Source organism: Stegastes partitus, unplaced genomic scaffold (genome assembly GCF_000690725.1).
Source record: "Stegastes partitus isolate 25-593 unplaced genomic scaffold, Stegastes_partitus-1.0.2 Scaffold855, whole genome shotgun sequence".
Taxonomy (NCBI): Eukaryota; Metazoa; Chordata; class Actinopteri; family Pomacentridae; genus Stegastes; species Stegastes partitus.
This window is the reverse complement of record NW_007578586.1, coordinates 2,922-14,097: the sequence shown is the minus strand read 5'-3', so window position 1 is coordinate 14,097 and position 11,176 is coordinate 2,922. Positions and strand designations below refer to the sequence as shown.

The window sequence follows — 11,176 nt, the reverse complement described above, 5'->3', positions numbered from 1 at the left end:
CTCGGTGTGTGTCTGCAGTTTGTCGGCGTCGAGGGGTTCGTCACTGGGATCCTGGATCTGTTTCCTGGAAAATACTACCATCGCTACAAAAGGGAGATCGCCGTGGCGATCTGCTGTTTACTGTGCTTCATTATTGACCTCTCCATGGTGACACAGGTCCGTTACACTTTGTCTGTCTGTTGGTTAATAAATAAACTTTAGCCTCAAATGAGTCCCTTTATTTGAAAACTGTCCTCATTAGTAACTGTCAGCGGCGTAGCGGGGAACCGAAGGAACGCTCAGACTGATCGATGACATCATTTCTTGTCTCTGCAGGGAGGGATGTACGTCTTCCAACTGTTTGACTACTATTCGGCCAGTGGAATGACTCTGTTGTGGCAAGCATTCTGGGAATGCATAGTAGTTGCCTGGGTCTACGGTACGCACACACACACACAGACACACACACACACACACACACACACACACACACACACACACACACACACACACACAGGGTTGTGTTTCTGTGTGTCAGAAAGCAGCCGTCTCTAAGTAGATGTGTAACCAGTCACAACAGCAGAAGTCACAGACTGAAGCATAGTTCATCACAGCAGAAATATTTCAGTATGAACGCATAATATATGATCATATCTATATAAATTGAACCCAACTAGATTGTAGGAATGTGTGCAACAGTAAGGCTGTAACCTACTAGAAAAACTTTAAAGTACAGCATGTCATCAGAAATGTTAAAGTGTAAAAATGTCACGCAGCATCATCGTGTAGTTATAAGTTATATAGTTATAAAAGTGTTTTGTTAAAAATATAATATATGGAATATCAAACATCATCTGTTTTAAAATCTGTTGTAGTGTGATGTGCTAGTAAAAATGATATAGTGTCGATAGAAATGCCAAATAATAGTACGCCACAAAAATGTGAGTCTTGTATATGTGAAAAAAAGTCTTGTTTGTAAAAATAAAATAGTATGTCATAAAAAAAAGGCACAATATAGTATGTTGTAAAAAAATCATGATTACTAATTTAGTATGTCAAAAATGTCAAAGTATATGTTATAGTATAATACTATCGTCATACCGTCATAGTATATTATGTTGTAAAAATGCCATGTATGTATACTATGTGTTAAAAAAGTCACTGTACGGTCAAGAAATATCATCATGGAGTAGGTTGTGACAGAAAACATAATATAGTGCACTGTAGTATGAGTGTAGTGTGTCATATTATATGACTATAGAATGTTAAGAAAAAGCCATCGCATCATCTGTTTTAAAAAAGTAAAGTAAATGTGATAGTCTTGTTGTAAAAAATGACATTGTGTAATAAGTCATAAAAACGTCATCGTATGCTGGTAGAAATGTGATACTTTAGTGTGTCCCATAAAACTTGTAATAAAACGGTGACAGTATTTCATGTAAATGTCACAGCATAGTATGAATGTCATCGTACAGTGTGTAGTAAAGAAACACTTAAATAGCTTGTTATTGTGTAATATGTTGAAAAAATGACAGAACAGTTTGATTTTCAAAACAACATCCTACAGTATGGTTGTTACCTGCTACCGGCTGCTCCTGTTTAACTCCATACGTCTGCACATTGAGATTCAACAACAGTTCAGAGAATATTATCTCACAGCTTTCTCGAGGCTTTGTTGGAAATTTACATCACAAACACAAATTTAAATTGGAAACACACATCACACACACACTAAGCTGTTCTAGTGTTTGTCATCAGCAGACACCTCCAGCTTTAAAAGCAAATGAACAAACTCAAGAGAAACAAGTTTTACCTTTAAAAACATGTCACAGTCATATGGGAGTGATTCATTCACGTGTCTTGCATATTTTCTGGATGAACTGCAGGTGCTGACCGCTTCATGGATGATGTAGCTCGTATGATTGGCTACCGGCCGTTCCCCTGGATGAAGTGGTGCTGGTCCTTCATCACTCCATGTGTCTGCATGGTCAGTAAACAGCAGCTTTCTCAAGGCTTCACCGCCAACGTTATACGAATAGTAAAGACACGTTTACAGGAACAGACGTCATGGACATACATACCGAGCCACTGGAATCATTCTAACTGTTGCTTTTAAAACAAACCAGATTTCCTCTCACCACCGCAGCTTCTGAAGGAAAATAACAAAATCAAGAAGTTTACTGAATTTGGCATTTTTCAATAGAGTTTTAGGAAAAGGCACATGGACTCCTCTTTCACATCCAATAGGCTTCCTCAGCTCTGACAGACTGGTGGACAGTTTGTTGTACTCATTCCCTCATTCACACCACGCAGAGTTCATAATAAACACTTGGAACTGCCCACCAGCCAGTCAGAAGTGAGGAGATGTCTTGGATGGGAGGTCTTCAGAGGTCAAAAACAAATCCTGTTGCTTTCCACTGAAGCATTTAACATCACAGGAAGTAGTAAGTTGCCCAATAGCTGACTTTGACACTAAGACTGTAAGAGGTGCTTTTCTTTAATTATTCTAAACAGCAGTAAGAATCATTGGACAGTTTCAGACCTGTCCAATGTGAGGCGATGTTCCCATCACGTTCCTGTTGGTTCTCCGCAGGGCATCTTTCTGTTCCACCTGGTGAACTACAAGCCGCTGACCTACAACAACGTGTACGTCTACCCGTGGTGGGGGGAGGTGATCGGCTGGTGTTTGGCTCTGTCTTCCATGCTCTGCATTCCTGTCAGCCTTCTCTACAAACTCTTCAGAGCCAAGGGAACCTTCAAGGAGGTCAGCACACAGAGACAAAACCACAACACTCTACTGTGTGAACATTTTCAAAGGGGTGATACTGAGTTTGTATAGTTGTTTACTTGGGGTTTTGATTACAAGCAACTCAAATGACCAGAGACATAGCAAACCCTAATCTGTCTGATATTGGCCATGGGCCGATAGTAAAACGACACTATACTACAGTAAATACACTAAGCTCACTACACACAATAATCAGGAATGGCTCAAGGAACATGACCCAGAGCCTAAGGCATTGATCCAACCTTCAGTCCAATCAAGCAATAGCAGGACCTACAGGGCCCATTCCCAGACACCAAAGGTCGCTCCCCAGAAGTCTTGTGTCCACGGTCCTATGGGTTGGACCTGGCTTGGTTGTATAAGGCAAAACAAACAACTACTCAAAATTGTGTAAGTCGCCTTTGTGCCGCCAAAACAGCTCTGACTTGTCCATGGGCACAACAACCTCTGGGGGAACCTGGAACCACCATGTTAGCATCAGATCCTTTGGTTCCAGGTTGGGGCTCCCCTTCATCCCACAGCTACCTAATTGGATTAAGATCTGGGGATTCTTGAGGGTGGGCCAACACTTTGGGCTCTTTGTTGTGTTCGACGAGTTGTTGCTGATCAGTTTTCGTGGCGGGTTGCAGAGTCCTGCTGGGTGGAGGCCTTTCCAATGGGAGGGATGGTGCTTTATCCACAACAGTCTTTAGGCTACATGTCAAAGTATCATTTGCATGAATATAGGACCCGGGTCAGGACCAACGTCATGTCAACTCCAGTTATAAATGATTGATTTACTCTCACGCCTCAAGGTGTAAATGCTGGAGAACCTGTCTGGAGAGGAATGTCAGGACTGCACTATAAGTCACTGATAATTGGTTTTGTAGATGTTGTGGAGAAGCTATTCAGTCTCCTCCTACTACACATATATAGGAAAGTCATTCAGACGTCCCAGGCAGTTTACCAACATTCACACTTTGAGTCGGGTAAGCTGGAGACGAGGATAAAAACCTCAAAGCTCATCAGTCAGTCAGAACTTGGGAGGTTCAAGAATCAAAAACAACCTCCTGTAGCATATGAACTACTTTCAATAGTCGCTAAACACTATAAGTACAGATGGCTGTTGTGTTACCACTTCTTCCAACTATGCAAAGGTGAAGGCAAAATATGACAGAAAAGAGCGCTGCAATCTTGTCCTGGTGGTACTGAGATCCCACTTCCTGCTCCACCCGTCATTATCTAGATCACAGTGATTAGCATCTGCTAACTTTTTAGCTACATGTTAATTACTTTTCCTCATAGATTGGTATTAAAAGCAGAACCTCTTTCTGTTCTTATCCTTTAGATGCAGAGGGACATCGAAATAGCCACTAATCATTTTTATACTAAAAAAATTAGCTGTCTAGCTTTTTAGCTAATGTATCTACCACTTTTTGCCAGAGGTGACTATGGAGGGCCACATCCAGATTGCGTACAGTAGAGATCGTAGTGGGGACATAATGCGGACCTCCTGAACTGGCCAAATATTTTTCTAGATAACAATGATTAGCAACTGATAGCTAGCTAGCTACATATGAGCTATTTTTCCAATAGATTTGTTGTGCACCAGTTCAGAAGGCAGGACCTTGACACCTCACCTCCTGGCCACTCCTGCAGTGTCTCTAGTTGTAAATCATACTTCTGCTACACTTTGGCTTCACTGTCATGTCGGCCATCTGTTTACAGTAAGCTGTAGTTACCGTAGAAGGTTTACTCTCTAAGTTTAACAGAACAGGTGTCTTCCTACCTGTGCACCGCTGATGTTTCCTGCTGTGTGTTGCAGCGCTGGGCCCACCTGACCACGCCGGTGTGGGGCGCCCATCACCTGGAGTACATGGCCCCCGACATCAAGTCCCTGAGCTCCCTGTCGCCCGGCACTGACGACAACAAGGTCATCATCTTCGAGAGCGTCATGTAGGCCAGACTCCATCCGTCCCACCTCGACAAGTTGGCCAACACTACCAGGCTCCAACAGGTCACCATGGGATCCATTGATTGGTTCATCGTCACCATGGTGACCAAAGCTGCAGATGTTTTTATACCTACGAAAGAAATCATGGAATAAAGGAATGAGGCGGCTCCTCCAGAACAAGAAATGCTTCCTTCATCCCACAAGATTTGTGATTCAACCTGTTGATTTATGGGTTCTTTAACTGTACAGTGCTTCGATTTCTGGAAATGGAAATCTTATTGACTAATCAAAGGATTAAATGTGGTTAATCCTAAATTTTTCACAAACCCTGGAGGGGCTGAAGAAGTCTCACTGTGTTCAAAGGGAAGTCAGAGGTTGGGCTTCCTCCATATTGGACGAAGGGTATCGATGCAATCTTGTCTTGGGGTGGGCGGGCTGAACATGCAAACATTAGGAACCTGATGAACAGCCGTTACTCACCGATCCATCACCTCATCATTAACAAAGGGACTGGTGCTCGCAGATTCTTTCTTTTAGCTGATATTTGGCGACATCTGAGCTCAGATGGTTAAATTTAAACCAATAACGGTGAGTAACGGCTGTTTGTGAAGACAGACAGAGTTCTAGACAGACAGACTGACTGAATTTAAAATGCTAGCAGAGGTCATTTGCTCCGTAACGCTTTGATCTTCAGTCCTGCAGCCAAACATTCAACAACTGCCAGTTTAATTTGTGGAATAAAAACCTCCATCTTAGTTACTAGGACGCTTTTAGTGACAAAAGTGTCTCTTGCACATTTTTTGATCCCCGAAGAACCTCCGAAGACATGAAAAAAAGAGTTTGGCAGCAGGACTGAAGGTTCAAAGGAGGTAAAACTCACCGTTACGTAGCAACCAGCGGTCCATGAACTCACCACGCTGCCAGGAAGCAGAACTGAAAACATCTTTACGCCTGTAAACTAAAACTGACACTCGGTCCAGATGTTTCTTGGTTTCGACATATCTTCATAAGTTCCAAAGCGAAATACTGTGAATCACCAGCTGATGGAAACCAGTTCTGTTCCTGAGCACCGTCATGGTTCTGCTGACCTCCGATCTGTTTGATTCACTCAGGCGACGATAGATCTGATGCTCGAAGGACGGTTTCAACGGTTATTCAGTCGTATCTCTAAAAGCCTGCGTGAGAATCAGGTCAGCTTCGCTCTGCGTCCCCCGGGTCGAGTCAAAGTGCCAAACGTGGGGTGATCCCAGGCGATTCCAGGGCTGAACCCAGGCAATCCCAGGGCTGATCCCAGGCGATTCCAGGGCTGAACCCAGGCGATTCCAGGGCTCCAGGCTGCCAATTCTCACTCTTCTCTGCCTCGTCTCGTCGGTCTCACCGTCGCTGTCGTCCTCCGGCCGAATGTCGCCTCTGCCTCCTGAACCCGGCGTCTCTCATGTTTGAAAACACGATTTAGGACAGTAAGGTTGACGCTCTGAAGTCTTGCACCTCTGTGGAAACAGCACAACCATGACGGGATGTCTTCTGTGCAGCTTTAAAACAGTTGGCAGTATGACAGGATTTCTAGATAAATTTTTTATTGAGTATTTGTTTTTAAAAAAATGGAAAGAATCTGGAATCAACATGCCCATTATTTTTCAGTTGTTACCAACCCTGGAACAACGTTTGGCGACTCCACATCTATGAAATGATATTTTACATACATAAATCTAATTTGTTTTTCTAGTTGTCGCCTCTGCATAAACACTGCCTGCAGTTCAACCAGAAAGTCCTTGAAATTTGTGGCATGACTTTTGGTCAAAGCTAAAGTTTCCTGATGGAACCTCACCAATAATTGGTTCAAACTGAACATCCAGCCAGCTTCTGGCTACATGGTTCTATTTTGGATTTTTATTTTATAGGTTGTTTGGAGTTCAGAGGGTTGAAGGCTGATTGTTTTCATGAAACATTTCAGGATCAGATTTAATCTTTATCTGAATGAGTGATGTTAAACTGATTCATGAACCAGTGAGATCTGGCTCTTCCTTCACATTTACTGCTTCTCAAGGTATAGACATAGAAAGTTTCATGTTGTTTCCAAACTTCCAGATTACGTCCAGATCATCACAAACCTGAGCCACTGAGCAGAAAATCAGAAGCATTTTTAAAGACATCCTCAAAGTCTTAATGCTAAAAAACATCTGGAGTTGCTGATCAAACTCTTTGGTACACAACTTTCGACCCTCAGTGGATCCACTGTGTTCTGCAGAGATTACTTACAGCATCGTATTCATCATTTTCTGCAGAAAACGAGTCGTTTAATTCGATGTTGATCTGCTGTCAGGTGAGCGGGCAGAGCGATGAGAGCCGGAGGACTCAGCCCGGTGCCAAGCGTTGCCTTACGTCGTTGTCTTAACTCTAGAGCCCACATCGGTTGCGTAGCCAAACCCAGAACCCTACAGGACGTCCTGTGTACGGCTCTGGCTTGTAACCTAACCAATCAGCAGTCTGCGGGGGCGTGTCTACAACTCTGTCTCCTAGCAACCACCCACCATCCACCTATCACGAGAAACATAACGATTAGAATGTAAAATATGTGAAAAACTAAATGCATTTGCACATTGTTGTAAAATAATGTTGCTAGCACTTTTAAAAAAGAATCGTGTTAGAAATTTTCTTTTACATATTGTAAAATGAATCAGAGATTTATTTTGTGGAGGCTTTTATTTTGCTGATACGTAACAATACGACAAAAAAATATATATATTGAATATCTTTGTGTGTTATCTATATTTGATGCAGTATGTAATTGCAATGATGATGATGATGATGATTTCTGGCTGCTTGTTCACGTTTGCCGGCGAGCGAAGCGACGGCGGCCGGTCGAGCGTCCGGCTACCTCACGTCTCATTCAGACTCTCAAACTAAACTCCTTTCAGCTTTATATGCAAACGTTTAATCAGCGGCGCCGGCTGTGAGCAAGTTGCAGCTTTAAAGGTTCATAACATCAATTTCAGAAACCAGACCGGTTCAGACAAACTGTAAAGCGATAAATAACCGCAGTACGACTTCCTGGTGCTGTGAGGCCTTGAAGCAGCGTCCGACCGGCCGGCGTGAACAAGCAGCGAGCGGCGCTTACTGGTTGTGGGTTTGCTGCGATGCAGTGATTTAAGGCTGTCGAGGCTTCGTGTGGCTCTGAACACACCACAAAAGGGAATCTCTTTGTTTTCTTTTTTTGACTTCTGATGTTCAAAGTGCTCAAGTGTTTAAAGAGTTCTAGCTTTAGCTGATTTATTCTTTTCTCTGTGTCTTCTACTGAACGTCCCTCAGACCCCCTCACGGCTCGAACCCTCGCGTTTCATTTCATCCACTCGTCCTGTTCGATTCATTTCCAGATAGTTTTCGTTTCGACAGATGGATGAAACACACCGACGTTTAAAACTGAACGTTGGCTGAATAACTGCCGACTAAGACTCTGCCATTTAAGATGTTCTGAAAACTCTTGGTTTCTTCTGTCTGAGAAGTTCAGCTGATGCTGAAACGGGGACGATAAGTTGCTCGCTACCATCTCCACAGTGTGCAGTAGTAACGCTACAGCTACCTCAGCTCGGTCAGTCGGTCCGTCGGTCCGTCTGGACAAACCGTCCACCATCATCCCAGCAGGCAGTGGAAGCTTCCAGACACAAATAAATATAGAGTCCCTGTGTCAGCTGAGGCTGCCGTGACAAAATATAAAACCTGAATTTGATTGAATTCAGACAAAAAAAGAACATGAGACCAAACAGTGAAACCGACCCGAACCTGGTTTCTGTATGAATCTCAGCCAATCAGAGCGCCCGTTGGCTTGAAGGCATTCAGGAAGATGAGGAATAAAATCACTGCTGTGCTTCTCTGTAATTTATATCCTGGTGAAACATCTGGCCGGTAAAAGACAAGACGAGGACAGAAGAGTTCAAAACCATCAATCGCCGCTAAAGCAGGTCCAACATCCAGCTGGTCATCGGCCCAGTACATCAGGATTCAGTCTGAAATTAGGTCCTCTACCATCATCCAAACTAAATCTTACCAAAATCTGAGCCAAACATTTTGCGATATTTGACAGCTCGTATTTCGCCACACGTTGGCGCTGTCGGTACCTGTTGTAGACACGTGAAGCACTGACCTCTGGGGGAGCAGTCCACTGAGTTTCAGTGCTGTAGCATTCATAGATTCTGAGATATTCAGACCTTTTTAACAACAACAATATTGAACGTAAAGGACGGCGTCGTCAGCATAAAAACGCACTTTCATTTTCAGTCTCGTAACTCGGCCACATTTCAACCCACATACATGAAACATATGTGTAGAGGTTTGTCATGACCTCCACTTCCAGAGGACGTAATGATCCCACAGACCTCCAGAAAAGCCGCCCACACTGAGAATCGTACGTTTTAGCGTCTTCTTAGCATCGTACAGATCAGCGACAGTCGTCCGTTGATCTGGTTTAAACCGCAGACAAGAGCTACTGACAGAGTTCTGCTGCTGTTCACGGGACAGTTTGACAGAATTAAAACTGATCCAGAGTTAAAAACACAACTTTTACAGTCATTAGTCAAAACAGGATTTAAATTACACGAGAAGCAAACGGTCGAACCTCCCTGACCGACAGAATCCAGCCTGAACGGGGCTAAAGGAAGACAGAGCAGAGTCCAGACCAGCCGATCAACTCCCCAAATCATTCCTTCTTTCCATGTTCAAATGAGAATCCAACACAGAGACGCTAACAGTTCACCGTAACGCTTTACTTTCATCCAATCATATCCCACTCTGAAGGTTTGTTGGGAAACAACGGAGCTGATTAATCTGTCGGTTGTTTTCTGGATACTTTGGTTTTTTGGCGAAATCATTTTCCCGAAGCCCAAATTTTTGCTCAAACCAATCGATGATCAAAATCGCTGGTGGTTGATTTATTAGTTTCGTATTGTTCCAGTGCGATCGGGGTGTCAGAGCCGAAAACACAACCACAGTGTGACTGAGTTTAAATTCACAGTCACGTTTTTTCACCTCCTGTTTGAGCGTAAACAAAGCACAACATGTTGGTGCTGGATTCAGAATAATCATGAACAGAACCAGAGATCCAGGCATCATTTAGCACCACAGTCTGACTCCAGTTTAGGCCTCATCAGCTGTAAACGCCTGACGTCATGATTACTTCACACTAACTGGACCTTAACGAGCGTCTCGGACCCGGTGTGTTGATGGGCTGGTCTGGAGGATTAATGTTCTGTTGTAAAAGCAGCACTGACGCGTACAGAGATTATTAGTGCAGCGATAGCTGCTGCTCGCTAACCGAACTAACCCCAGGCAGCGTTTTAGAAACAGCTCTGATCAAACTGACATTTTTTAACGCTTTTACTTTCTAAAGTTGTATCATGACTTTTTTTTTTGTTTTAACATCTCGTCGCCCGACCGGAGCCTGAGAGGGTCAGAGGGTGGAAAATTAAAAAAAAAAAAATCTGCAGCCATTTAATGCAAAAGAAAACTAGAAACATGAAAATGTACCAAAATCTGATGTTGTTTCATGTCATGTTGTCCGTGTGCTCTTCTGCCAAAAAATCCTGTCGTGACGGCATCGTTCATCCAGAACTGTGACGGAAACAAGAACTAAACCTGCTGTAACGCTGTCTGACCACCGGACACAGACGTGCTGCTTAAGGTGTTTGTTAAAGGTTGTTTTAAGGGTTTTGAATGTTTTTTATTCCTCGGTCAGGCTGGAGACGCACTGATGAGGGTTTATCACATCTGTACAGACACTCAGTTTTATAGAATCATCAACACGTCCGCCGATATGTGACGTCTTTCATTTAAATGTCGTAAAGAAAAAAAAGGATAAAACTTTATTTGTCCTGAAGGAGAATCTGGGAGCAGATTCGTTTTGCTTTTTTTTGTTTGTTTTTGGAACAGAAATCCATTTTGTAGCTTCTAAAACAGCAACGTGATGATCTGATGGTGTTAGCGGTTTGCTAACATGTTAGCATCAGCTGTGCTAAACGCTATCAAACAAACAAACACAAGCTCCCAGTGCAGCTTTCAGGTTTAAATAAACCCGACATGAGCCTAAACCAGCTTCTAAATCCGTCATCGGTCCGTCTCCAGTCCTGACCAATCGTCACACAGTTGGCAGAGTGATGTCACCGTGACGTCACCACTGGTTTATGGGATGCTGTGAACCGAACTCGCTATGCAAAGATTCAATGTGTGTGTTTCTGGAAGAACGATCAGACGTTCGGACGAAAGAACCGACCCGTTCAAATTCATCCATCAGGAACCAAAGCGTTGCCCTCAAGAGTCTAAAGTTTTAAAGGGCGACTGATATTTTTAGCATAAAAATCTTTAAATCCTACGTTTATTTATGTCGTGCACAACGAGTGAGGTTTTAAACAACAACTTGACAAAGAGCCTCGTGACTTTCAGAGCGAATATTAAACTTTTAAACAGAATTTAAAGACACAAAATTAACA

At 43.1% G+C, this 11,176-nt stretch overlaps 1 protein-coding gene across 1 annotated transcript in view; it reads left to right on the top strand.

Annotated features, from left to right (window-relative positions):
* slc6a8 (solute carrier family 6 member 8) overlaps window positions 1-6,401 on the top strand; it is a 32,600-nt gene extending 26,199 nt beyond the window's left edge. Inside the window, exons 7-11 of the mRNA XM_008293066.1 lie at window positions 19-156; window positions 316-418; window positions 1,866-1,966; window positions 2,573-2,743; window positions 4,569-6,401. Of these exons, the coding sequence (XP_008291288.1) occupies window positions 19-156; window positions 316-418; window positions 1,866-1,966; window positions 2,573-2,743; window positions 4,569-4,703 (648 nt within the window). The 3' untranslated portion in view covers window positions 4,704-6,401. The remainder of the gene's footprint in view (window positions 1-18; window positions 157-315; window positions 419-1,865; window positions 1,967-2,572; window positions 2,744-4,568) is intronic.
* The last annotated feature ends 4,775 nt before the right edge of the window (window positions 6,402-11,176 follow it).